Below are 12,600 nucleotides of genomic sequence, written 5' to 3'. Positions count from 1 at the left end.
ACACAATGAATCTTTTTTTTTTTTTTTTTTTTTGTCTCGGTCTTCATGGTTTCTTCGGTGCCTCACACCTGCCGTGTGCCGCCACATGGGAATAACATTTCAAGTTTCAACTAACGTTCGGCTGGTTAACCGTCCAGGAAGTTTAGACGCTTGGGAGACTGTTTGATACAGAGAAATTGTTTTTGCTTTGATTTGAGTGGCTGACAGTCAGATAGAGTGTACGGCGGTCAGTAGGGACAAATTTTAAGAAGGTCAAAGACTGGGTATAACCATTCAAATGCCAGTGTGGCGTGTGATTGATTTATCCACCAAAGCGAAGTTGGGTGGAAATTTCTGACCCCCTTGTATGCAGGTATGTCTCATAGTGTCATCAGTCCTAACCCCCCCCCCCCCCCCCCCCCTTTCCTTTTTCTTTTCCAGGAGAGGAGACGTGTGTGTTCAAGTGTTCAGTTTCCAGGGAGACGGAGTGCAGCCGTGTGGGGAAGCAGTCATTCATCATCACACTGGGCTGCAACAGCGTCCTGCTGCAGTTCTCCTCGCCCGCAGGTACACACCCAAAACACCCAAAACACACTCTCCCCCGCCCCCTACCCTGCCCTAACACACACTGAACACTACTGACCACCTCAATCTTGCCTGTGTCCTTCCTCCAGAATAGGGATAGCTAGTACTGAACTTAAAGGAACAGCTCACCCCATCTACTCCCTTCTATGTCAGTCAGTAGCTGATCTTTTGCCCCTCCTCGCCCCCTTTGGTATCCTTTGGTATAAAAGCATCGCGGACTGTGTTATGTAGGCTCCAGCATTAGAATAGAATATGTGACCTGTACCTCTTAACGCGTGCGTTTTATTTTCCGCTCCAGACTTCTCATCGTTTTATAACCTCCTGAAGAACTGTCGCGGCCACAGCGGCGAGCGTTCAGTCTTCAGCGACAGGACAGAGGAGTCCTCCGCTGTACAGTACTTCCAGGTAAGAGGAACACACACACACGTACACACACACACACCTTCCTGAGTCTTAAGATATCAAAGTGTGAGGCCTTAAAATGTGTTAAAATGTCTTATATTTTCATCGTGCTGAATGTCCACTCTTAGATTAACATAGAACAGGGTTAGTAGTGCAATCTGCATCCTGTCAACACAGTTGGACTTCATGTCCCTTAACAATTAATTTCCTGGTGTCCTTTTTCTTATTCTGCCCATTTATACTTTCACAACTTTCATTAGCTATGTTCAAGGTTTTGCGAGCTGTGTTTCTTTATTTTGTCTTGTATTCAGTTCTTAAAAAGTCTTAAATTTTGCTTTTTGAAACCCGCAGATACCCTGCCATCTACGTCCACGTTTTATTTCTTGTACAATATTGACCTTATGTGATAAAATCCACATCTAACAACGGGTTCTTTCTTTCTCTCCTCCCTCTCCTTGTCAAGTTTTATGGCTACCTCTCCCAGCAACAGAACATGATGCAGGACTACGTTCGGACTGGGACCTACCAACGGGCGATCCTCCAGAACCACACCGACTTCAAGGACAAGGTAACCCTATGTCCTGTATGCTACAGTATGAATGCACCAATCAGTTAGACCAGTGGTTCCCAACCCAGTCCTCAAGGACCCCCTGTCCTGCAAGTTTTTATTCCATCTTTACTCTTGCACACCTGACACCTGGGCCTACACACTTTCATGCTGCTCTGTTCAGGTAGATCTGTCTCTACCAATCAGCATTAAGACCTTAACTGGATCAGGTGCGCAAGAGTAGAGCTGGAACCAATACTTGCAGGAAAAGGGGTCCTTGAGGACTGGGTTGGGAAACACTGAGTTAGACCATAATCAGTAGACTATGTAGACATTCTTTGTAGTCGTTGGTGATCAGCCAAGCAATGTTTCACCTGCGCTATCACAAAAGCCATCGGATGTATGACACAAAAATGTGGAGAAAGTATGTAAAAATGGGCTTACATAACATAAGTTTACAGTACATGTATATAACACATAGTTTACAGCAGTGGTTCTCAACGTGGGGTCCGGGGACCAACAGGGGTCCTTGAGGAGGCTCCAGGGGGTCCCCAGCAAATTCATGAATTGTTAAACTTCACCATTATTTCATTTACAAGAAGTTAACACAATTAGAGAATGTAGAAGAATGACAGTTTTGGTCATATTTTCACTGTTATCTCTCTACCTACAATACAGATAGTCATGGGATTCTGGACAAAATCATATCTGCCTATAAAAATATTCTCTGATTCTCTGATGGGGTCAGTGGCCTTAATGTGGACTAAATTATGGGTCCTTGATATGAAAGAGGTTGAGAATCACTGGTTTACAGTATTGGACAGAAGGCAGAGCCTATGCTGCCTCAATGAAAACGTTTTTACAGCATCACACTAACATGTAATAATGTTTGGACAAAAACTTTATTTCCACATGGTTAGGCATGCAGACATAAGAACAATTTGTTAAACACAATGCTGAATTGAAATTGTACTGTTTATGCTTGTCATTAGCAGAAATCAGGGTAAAATGCATCATTTCAAATGCATCATAGTGATCAGATCGGTGATCAGCTGGTTAGTAAACCAGTAATCAGAATCAAACCCAAAAACCTGATCGGTGCATCTATAATGCTACTGTTGCCATGCCATTTGAAACATGAGCTTATTTTAGTTCATTTGCATCATAACAGTTAAAGTGTTGAAGCGTTAAAAGAACACGGAGAACCTGACAGAGATCCCAGTGGGGGTTTTTAGAGTAACATGCACTTCAAAGACCAGTTTGATTCAGGCAGCTACAGTCTATACTTGTAATCTGTAAATGATTGAATGAGTACATTTAAAAAGGTGCAGTCCACTGAGTGAGGCTCCTCTCCAGTTATTCCTGTCCCACTTGTTGAGCAAACAGTGACGCAGGCTTGGCACGATCGCCCCCAGTGATTGGTTCGGTTTGATTGCACAACAGATCAAAGGTGGCTTTGAACTTTCTGAAATGTTGTATGTGAACTATCTGTACCACGTCCTCCAGAACTATCTGTACCACGACCTCCAGAACTATCTGTACCACGACCTCCTGAACTATCTGTACCACGACCTCCAGAACTATCTGTACCACGTCCTCCAGAACTATCTGTACCACGACCTCCAGAACTATCTGTACCACGTCCTCCAGAACTATCTGTACCACGACCTCCTGAACTATCTGTACCACGACCTCCAGAACTATCTGTACCACGTCCTCCTGAACTATCTGTACCACGACCTCCTGAACTATCTGTACCACGTCCTCCTGAACTATCTGTACCACGACCTCCTGAACTATCTGTACCACGTCCTCCTGAACTATCTGTACCACGACCTCCTGAACTATCTGTACCACGACCTCCAGAACTATCTGTACCACGACCTCCAGAACTATCTGTACCACGTCCTCCAGAACTATCTGTACCACGTCCTCCAGAACTATCTGTACCACGTCCTCCAGAACTATCTGTACCACGTCCTCCAGAACTATCTGTACCACGACCTCCTGAACTATCTGTACCACGTCCTCCAGAACTATCTGTACCACGACCTCCTGAACTATCTGTACCACGTCCTCCAGAACTATCTGTACCACGACCTCCTGAACTATCTGTACCACGTCCTCCAGAACTATCTGTACCACGTCCTCCAGAACTATCTGTACCACGACCTCCTGAACTATCTGTACCACGTCCTCCAGAACTATCTGTACCACGACCTCCTGAACTATCTGTACCACGTCCTCCAGAACTATCTGTACCACGTCCTCCTGAACTATCTGTACCACGTCCTCCAGAACTATCTGTACCACGTCCTCCAGAACTATCTGTACCACGACCTCCTGAACTATCTGTACCACGTCCTCCAGAACTATCTGTACCACGACCTCCTGAACTATCTGTACCACGTCCTCCAGAACTATCTGTACCACGTCCTCCAGAACTATCTGTACCACGTCCTCCAGAACTATTTGTACCACGACCTCCTGAACTATCTGTACCACGACCTCCTGAACTATCTGTACCACGTCCTCCAGAACTATCTGTACCACGACCTCCTGAACTATCTGTACCACGTCCTCCAGAACTATCTGTACCACGACCTCCTGAACTATCTGTACCACGTCCTCCAGAACTATCTGTACCACGACCTCCTGAACTATCTGTACCACGTCCTCCAGAACTATCTGTACCACAACCTCCAGAACTATCTGTACCACAACCTCCAGAAATATCATATGTGTTTTTTCTAACATATTTGTGATTGTATGGACATTGTTTGGTACATTAGAATATCATCAATGTCATTTCTTTGTTTTGGTCTGCAGACAGCATGAAATATGACCAAACATTAGCTGACACTAAAGAACAAATACAACCTACTCAATACTAATACTAAACAACTACTGAAAGACTTTACATTTTTCTGGTGGATGTGTTTTCTTGACATTCAGGAAGCCAATGTATTCACTTCAACCCAGCTGATGGAAAATCCTCTAAATCGTATTTTATGTTTTTTTATTTTTGCAGCCTTTCAAAAGTTTGCGAAAAACTCAATTGACATTTGGATGGAAAATCTAGCTATGTTTGCTGCCGATTTGCCCAGAGCAGCGCTGCATCATTCGTGTGGGATGACATTGTTTACTGTAGCCTGCTTCTCTCGTGCCCCCCCCCCCCCCCCCCCCCCCCGCCCCCCTCTAGGTGGTGCTGGATGTAGGCTGTGGCTCGGGGATCCTCTCCTTCTTCGCAGCCCAAGCTGGAGCCAGGAAGGTCTACGCTGTGGAGGCCAGCACCATGGCACAGCACGCCGAGGTACACACACACACACACACACACACTTCCCCCAAGGAACAAGTGAAGACATAATCAATACTGTCGCCATAGGGTTGGGTATCACTTGGAAATAATCAATACCAGTGTCTTTACCCTGAATTTTATATCGATACCGAATGATATTGTTCTGATACTTTGTCCATTTCATCCTATTTCTAATCCCTCTACCATGGCGCATGGTGCTGGACATGGTGGTGGCATCCGTCCTGGTGAAGTCAATATAAAACCTTTCTGATTGGAGGAAAAATCTTTTGAAGTTCGTTGGCATATCCCATACTGTTTAGATGAAGAGTCTTACGCAGGCCAAATGCCGTCCTGTTTTATTTGACTTAACCGAACACCCTGTTCTTTATTTGTTAACGTATTCCAAATAAGCCGGTGTGAGAGTTCGTCAATCAGAGGTTGATCGTGAATTACATAACTAATGGTTACTTTATGTTTGTGCGGTGAGATTTATGGAAAAAGAACTGTTTGGGGGTTAAATATCTCCAAAGATAGAAAGTACATAACAGTTTTGCCAGCTGGGACATCAAATCTGCTCAGTATCTCAGAACTGAACTCCACACATGGTTTCTGTTTTTTTTTAGAGTTATCCAATGGCCGGCGCATAATTTCATCAAAAGAATAAAAGCGATTGATGCCCTTGTTCTTGTAATTGTCTTATAATAGGCCAGTCGTAGGCAGCATGAATGACTGTAGATTGAGTAGTACTGTGTTCGGTACTCATATTGGCTGCTTTACTTGATAAAATACTTGATGCTTGTGTGGGTTGTAAAAAAAATGGGTGTCAGAATTGGTACCAGTCCACTTCTGGCAGCAGTGTTTATTGGCCTGAGGTGATTTTGAGTGTGTTGTGTGTCTTGAATGTAGCTGAATGTAACAACACCGATAGCGGCTGAATGTGAAGAGCGACTAAAAACAGAGTTGTTCAGTTTACCCAAAAGTCCTACATGTCTGTCAGAAATTAGGCTTTTGTAAAAACTCCATTATGAGTAGTAGAGTCTGCACACTGAAAGCTGCTCTGAAGGTGTGTGAATTTATTAACACCAGTGCATGTGTGACGTTTTGAGTTGTGTTGAGTGTTCTGAGAGTGTTAATGAATTCACCGACCTTGGGAGCAGATTTCAGTGTGCGGCCTTTTGTTCTGTACCTGTAAATGCGTACACATGCTTACCCCATGTTCACGTATGGAACATAGTTCAAAAAGCTTTGAATGGATGCAGTCGATGAAATCACATTAGTAGAAATACAAGGAAGCAAGGAAATCTGATTGGCTGTTGATAGTCGATGATCAGTTCAGCTGTGGCCACAAGCTTGTGGACCGTTCACACATGGGCCAGTTTCCCTGGTCACTCAGCTCTATAGGAAATGAAAGGACTTGGTGATTCTGTAGCTTGCAGTGTGAGGACTGGGCAATTATTCAGTATTATCATTTATCATCTTTAAGTGAAATCATATTGTGATGAAACGCTATAGTGGTACACAATTTTGTTTTCTAAATTGATGATAACAAGCAAATTTTATTCAAAATCTGACTAGATGAGGTATGAACCATTTTATTCTAATAATCATATTGTTTCATAATATTGAGTTTTGTTCAATATCACACTTACTATTATCACGCAGTTCAATGCGGTGAACCAGGGCTGGGTGATATGGTTGAAATCAATATTGCAATCATTTTTCGACGTGGATATATATCACGATATGGCTCACGTATGCCAAATCACATGTTAAATAATCAAATGAATGTTCATCCCGTTGAACCGAATGCTAATGTTGGGTGTGATGTAAACAAAACTGAAATGTTCAAGTAATATTCCTTAAAATGTTTCATACCTCATTTTCTAAGAGTTTTTAAATTTGCTTTGTTATCATTTTACACAGCAGAAATTGTGTGTCGCGATATATCCCAGATCTCCATGTCATCATGATATGATTCCACTGAAAGGCGATAAACGATAATATTGACTCTCGCATGCTCACAAACGCCCTCATCAGCCCGACAGCCTGCATAATAACCAGCTTTGCCCTCTGCCCCCCCCCCCCCCCCCCCTCCCCAGGTGCTGGTGAACAGTAACCGTCTCGGGGAGCGCGTGGTGGTCATCCCGGGGAAGGTGGAGGAGGTGTCGCTGCCCGAGCAGGTGGACATCATCATCTCGGAGCCCATGGGCTACATGCTGTTTAACGAGCGCATGCTGGAGAGCTACCTGCATGCCAAGAAGTTCCTCAAACCCAACGGTGAGGAGGGGGTTTACAGGAGGGGGAAATGTAACCGAGGAGGGATTTAGGCTTGGGGCGATATCCCAAATTTTTGACTCTAAATTCAGATATTAAAGAGTAACTAAACTCCAAACCCTGACACCTAATGGTGAAAAGTAGGGTACTGCTCTGCTCATCTGTTATTGGCTGGTCTTTGTGCCAGGTGATCTCACCACCTGTTGTACTCTATGGAAGCAAACACCAGCCAATAGCAGACAACCAATTCATAAGATTTTGCAATATTCTGTAATATCAAATATCGGCCCAAGCTAGGGCTGGGCAATATATCAATATTATATCGATATCGTGATATGAGACTAGATATCGTCTTAGATTTTGGATACCGTAATATGGTGATATGGCATAAGTGTCTTTTCCTGGTTTTAAAGGCTGCATTACAGTAAAGTGATGTCATTTTCTGAACTTACCAGACTGTTCTAGCTGTTCTATTATTTGCCTTTACCCACTTAGTCATTATATCCACATTACTGATGATTATGTATCAAAAATCTCATTGTGTAAATATTTTGTGAAAGCACCAATAGTCATCCCTACAATATTGTCGCAATATCGATATCGAGGTATTTGGTCAAAAATATTGTGATATTTGATTCTGTCCATATCGCCCAGCCCTACTTACAACTGAACATGTACTCCACTTCGTAGAAAATACCGAGATATATATCGTGTATCGCCATTCAGCCTTTGGTCCATATCGCCCAGCTCTAGCCCAAGCCTAGAGAGAGACTTGGAGAAAATGTATTGAACGGCAGGAGGGAGAGCGAAAGACCACTAAAAGGGCGTGTTTGTGTAAAAAAAAATAAAAAAACAGGTTTACTTGCTGACCGAACTAATGTGTGATCGTCTGCATTTGGTCTGAAATATCACCCGATTAGTTCTGTTCCAAGGACCCCTGGTGGTCCCCGGGCCCCACGTCGAGAACCACCGTGTTAGACGATACCTGCACATTTATGACCGCACGGCTTCTAAATCCTCACATTCCCTCTGCCGCCTTTTCTCGCTCTGATCACGGTCGTCGTCGGTCTGAGTTTTTGTCATCCTATTTCTGCTTTCCCTCGGTTTCCTCTTTAATCCTCACGCGCGCTCACTGGTGCATCTTATAGAAAAGAGGCACAGTGGGAAGGAGGAGGAGAAGGAGCATTGAGTGGAACCGGATTAAACCAAGAGGAGTCTCCAAATAGACTGGGGGTGCTTTACAAGGGAAGCCAGGCTCCGTGTGTATTGCAAATCGCCGCCAACGCATTACAGTATTGTTAACCGCCCCTCTTCCCTGTTTGTGTGTTTTCCAGGTAAAATGTTCCCCACTATCGGTGACGTCCACCTGGCCCCCTTCACAGATGAACAGCTCTACATGGAGCAGTTCACCAAGGCCAACTTTTGGTGAGGAAGTGTATTATATCTTAAAAAAAAAAAACCCTGTCTCTACACATCTGAATGGCTCGACTCGAATACATGTGCACATCGGCTGTGAAGTGGCCAAGGAATTATATTTTCTTTCTTTTTTGACAGAAGGTGTAATGTAATGTATGCACCTAGGTTGGTGGCTAGGTTTGGTAGGTTAGGTAGGCCTGTTTTGTCTTTTCAACATCTATATCTTGTGTCTTGTGCTTTGTTTTGCTTCCTTTTTATTTTGTTGCATACCGTATTGTCATTTGGTTCTGTAATTGGTTGTTGATTAGTTAGATCTAGCTAGGCTCGTTCTCTGTAAAGTCCTGTTAGATGTTCTTTGTGATGAAGGGCTATATGAGTAAACTTGACTTGATAAGACATCACCACAACTTATGCCCATGTAGACCAACATTAGTTGACCAGACAAGGTGCCAGTAGCTCAGCAATTTGCAATGAACCGTCCCAGATTAGTGCAAAATACAAAATTCTACAACATAATTTCATATGAAATATAAGCAATATAACTGCAGTGGGGATAAATGAGTCATTGGCTGTTTTACTGTTGAGTTTAGGCACTAGTGGCACCTAAACTCAGAGTTATTATAGCTCACTTAATAAACAAAACCGGTATAACAAAAATTGAGTCAAGCCTTCAATTTCTGGATGGCTTATTTAATCACTATTGTTGGATATCTTTTCATCGGACTGTTTTTAGTTTTTCATTGTCATCTTACAGGATAAAAAGTGAATTCCAAATCCCATGGGAATTTGATGAATATGCAATATATTTAAATTGGGTTCAGTTTTTATATGAATTTTTCGGTTGTATGACTAGTTCAGTAAGATATTGCACTGTGTGCACATCAGCAGTTGGTGTCTTTGACTTGAAAAACTTGGCAGTCAGAATTGTCTGGTCTGCAGTATTTCTAAGTCCCTGCATGTCATGTTGAAGATAGATACTGATACAGCCTTAGCTGCTGTTTTGAGCTTCCGCTTCCAAAAGTAAAGCTGGATTCTCTTGTCATTTAAAGCCTTTTCTGTCAAGAGATTTGAAATCATTTTGGATGCTGAAATCACACTGAGTCACTCTTGTTGTACGGTTCCATCCACGACGCTCCCTAAATCTGACTTTGTCCCCCCCCCCCCTCCCCCATCTCACCTTCAGGTACCAGCCCTCCTTCCACGGTGTAGACCTGTCTGCCCTGCGGGGGGCAGCGGTGGATGAGTATTTCCGCCAGCCCATCGTGGTACGTAACCCACCCCTCACACACACACACACACACACGCACACACACACACAGGGATGGATCGGTTGGGAGCTGAATTATGTCTCGAGGGGGGGCTACAAGAGGACAGGGCTTGTTTTGTTTATGCAAAATTGAGCGTGTGAGCGAGTGGAAAAAGTAAGGCAGGAGCAAATATGCAACGCCTCCCCTGTGTGAAAGTGGGTGCTGTTCACTGTTCTGTCCACACAGTCAGCACTACCAGAATAGATCCACATGATCACACTCGCTCCAAGCTCCTGTTCATATTCTCTTTCAGTCACTCACACAGACTCACTCTCTCTCTCTCTTTCTCTCTCTCTGAAAGTGTTTGGAGTGTGTCTGCATTGGGGATGTGATTTTTCACTCTTCCATTTTAGTTTCAGAATCTCCCAGCATTTAGAAGGTGAATAGATGTTTATACGACAACCTGCACCAGCGTTGAAAACCTGTATAGATATAAAAGCGAAATGCAGTAATTTCATTGCAGTTAAAGCATTTTGTGAAATCAGGAACTAAATACCTTCTATATCTGATATAATTTCAAAATAGTTTCCATAGTTGTTTTAATATGAAATTGTACCATGCTGTATTATCATATTGTGAAAGGATACCAGCCTTTTTTTGATGTCCTTTATTCATCCACCAAGTACGGATGGGGCAATATATCTAAATTCAATATATCGCAATGCAAAAATATGACAAAACGTATCGTGGGGCAGAAGAAGTACAGATCCATGTGTTGAATTCCACTAGCTGCGGCCACACTGATCCGGACAGACAGAAAACGGACAGAATTATTGACAGATTCCTGTCCATTGGGCTGTCAGCGTGGTGGGAGAGGCAGACAGTAGCTTACTTCATAGAAAAAAAGAAGAAAGAGACTATACAGTATAAATTAAATAAGAAACCGACCTGGAAACCCTCCAGTCATCCATCCCAACGTTATACCAGGCTTTCTCCGTTTTATCTTTGTTCTGGTTGTTCCGCTGTGTCTGTGATCGCCGCTATTTTTCCCCGAACAAACGTAGGAACGCCTCCGATTCGATAACAGATGCTGACGATCCGTCCGTTCAGAAAAAGTTCAACTGGGTTGAACGTTCTGTCCGTCAAAACGGATGGAAATCTGACGGAGACGGACGCGTCCTCAGCTCTGTCCGGACAACAGACAGCTCTTATTGAAAGACACAACGGTCAGTGTCGCCGCGGCTAACGTAACTTAAATACCACAGGCAATAACGTTACCTGCCATTAAAGTGTGTAGGGCAGCAGAAAACGTGGATATCTGTAAATTAACGGCAGAGAGTGTGGCTTCAGTGTGTGGGTGCAACGATAAGATAGTGCGGCACGTTTATCGGTTAAATGACCTATTCCACCACGTCACTTAAATACCACAGGTTACCTACCGTTAAAGTTTGCAGGACAGCAGAAGATGTGGATGTCTGTAAATTGACAGCAGAGAGTGTAACTCAATGTGTGAGATCCAATATGGCATCAGTGTATGGGAATAAATGTGGCATTTAGTCCATAGGCGAGAGACCTTCTTTTAGTCAAAGACGCCCTCTAGGGGCCATCTCAAGAAGCGACATCACTAAGCGTTACCTGACTGACTGACTGCCTGACCTGAATTTGCCCCGCAGTGACTCCTGATATCAGCTCCATTTTATTCTGCTGTAGTAATCACAACTGAGACAGCTTGCCCATCACAATTTCACAAGCTCTCCATCCAAATTATATTATTTGCGCTTTGTAATGGCATTTTGAAATTGTTGTTTACATTCTAGCAAGACAATGCCATCGCTATAAAGATTTGTGGCTCAGAAATAAACACAGTTCTGCACAGTCACACTTTGTTGTCGTCGAACTTGTATTTATTACATCGTATCGTGGCACACTGGGGATCGAGCTATTGCTACGTTTGCTATGTTTTTGTCCCGCATGCTGAACTGATCTCTCCCTCCACAGGACACGTTTGATATCCGTATTCTGATGGCCAAGTCGGTCAAATACACAGTCAACTTCCTGGACACCAAAGAAGAGGATCTCTACAGGTGTGTGTGTGTACCCATGTGTGTGTGTGTGTGTCTCATACCCTTTGTCATCAAACCTGTTAATTTGTTTCTGCTGTGTCTTTTCGGTTGCAGGATAGAGATTCCCTTTAAGTTCCACATGATGCACTCGGGCCTGGTGCACGGCCTGGCCTTCTGGTTTGACGTGGCGTTCATTGGATCAGTGTAAGTCACTGGTGGATGCATCAACTATCAACTATCAACTTGCTCCCCCCCCCCCTTCATGGAATTCCTTCTATTAGTAACATTCCTATCTCTCTCTTCCCACCCTCCAGAATGACTGTATGGCTGTCCACAGCACCCACAGAGCCCCTCACCCACTGGTACCAGGTCCGCTGTCTGCTGCAGTCACCCCTCTTCACCAAGGCTGGGGATACACTGTCCGGCACAGCACTGCTAGTGGCCAATAAGAGGTAGGACAACCTTTTCTGTGTGTGTGTGTGCAGCACTGGTGGTTGGGTTTAATTTTAGTTTTGGTTCTACATCCATCCCTCTTGCTGTTATTTCCGGTAGTAGGGCTTATATTTAGATACTTACATCGGCCCTATCAACAGATGCTAAATGCAATAACTGAGTTGTGAAACTGAGAAAAATAAACTTTGTTTATATAGCACCTAACAACAGGTAACCATAACAAGAGTTTACAAAGTGCTTTACATGAACAGAAGGAATAGAACCCAAGGAATAAAAAAAATCAATGACACAAGAATACGAAAGGATTGAATAGATATAAAGAATAAAAAAGTAAGG

At 43.5% G+C, this 12,600-nt stretch overlaps 1 protein-coding gene across 1 annotated transcript; it reads left to right on the top strand.

The window, feature by feature from the left end:
• Positions 1-420: 420 nt before the first annotated feature.
• Positions 421-12,267, top strand: LOC139640606 (histone-arginine methyltransferase CARM1; the record flags this gene model as incomplete). The annotated part of the gene is made up of 10 exons (XM_071514779.1): positions 421-546; positions 863-969; positions 1,430-1,534; positions 4,716-4,826; positions 6,911-7,088; positions 8,420-8,510; positions 9,685-9,766; positions 11,747-11,832; positions 11,926-12,015; positions 12,126-12,267. Coding segments are annotated over 10 exons (1,118 nt in total), but the record flags the coding sequence as incomplete, so codon positions are not given.
• Between the last annotated feature and the right edge of the window lie 333 nt (positions 12,268-12,600).

Source organism: Centroberyx affinis, unplaced genomic scaffold (assembly GCF_046629955.1).
Source record: "Centroberyx affinis isolate AG114_WGS23_722 - 3 ecotype Tasmania unplaced genomic scaffold, CSIRO-AGI_Caff_v1 ptg009934l_1, whole genome shotgun sequence".
Taxonomy (NCBI): Eukaryota; Metazoa; Chordata; class Actinopteri; order Beryciformes; family Berycidae; genus Centroberyx; species Centroberyx affinis.
The sequence above is the reverse complement of the archived record's forward strand: the minus strand, read 5'-3'. Positions and strand labels throughout refer to the sequence as shown.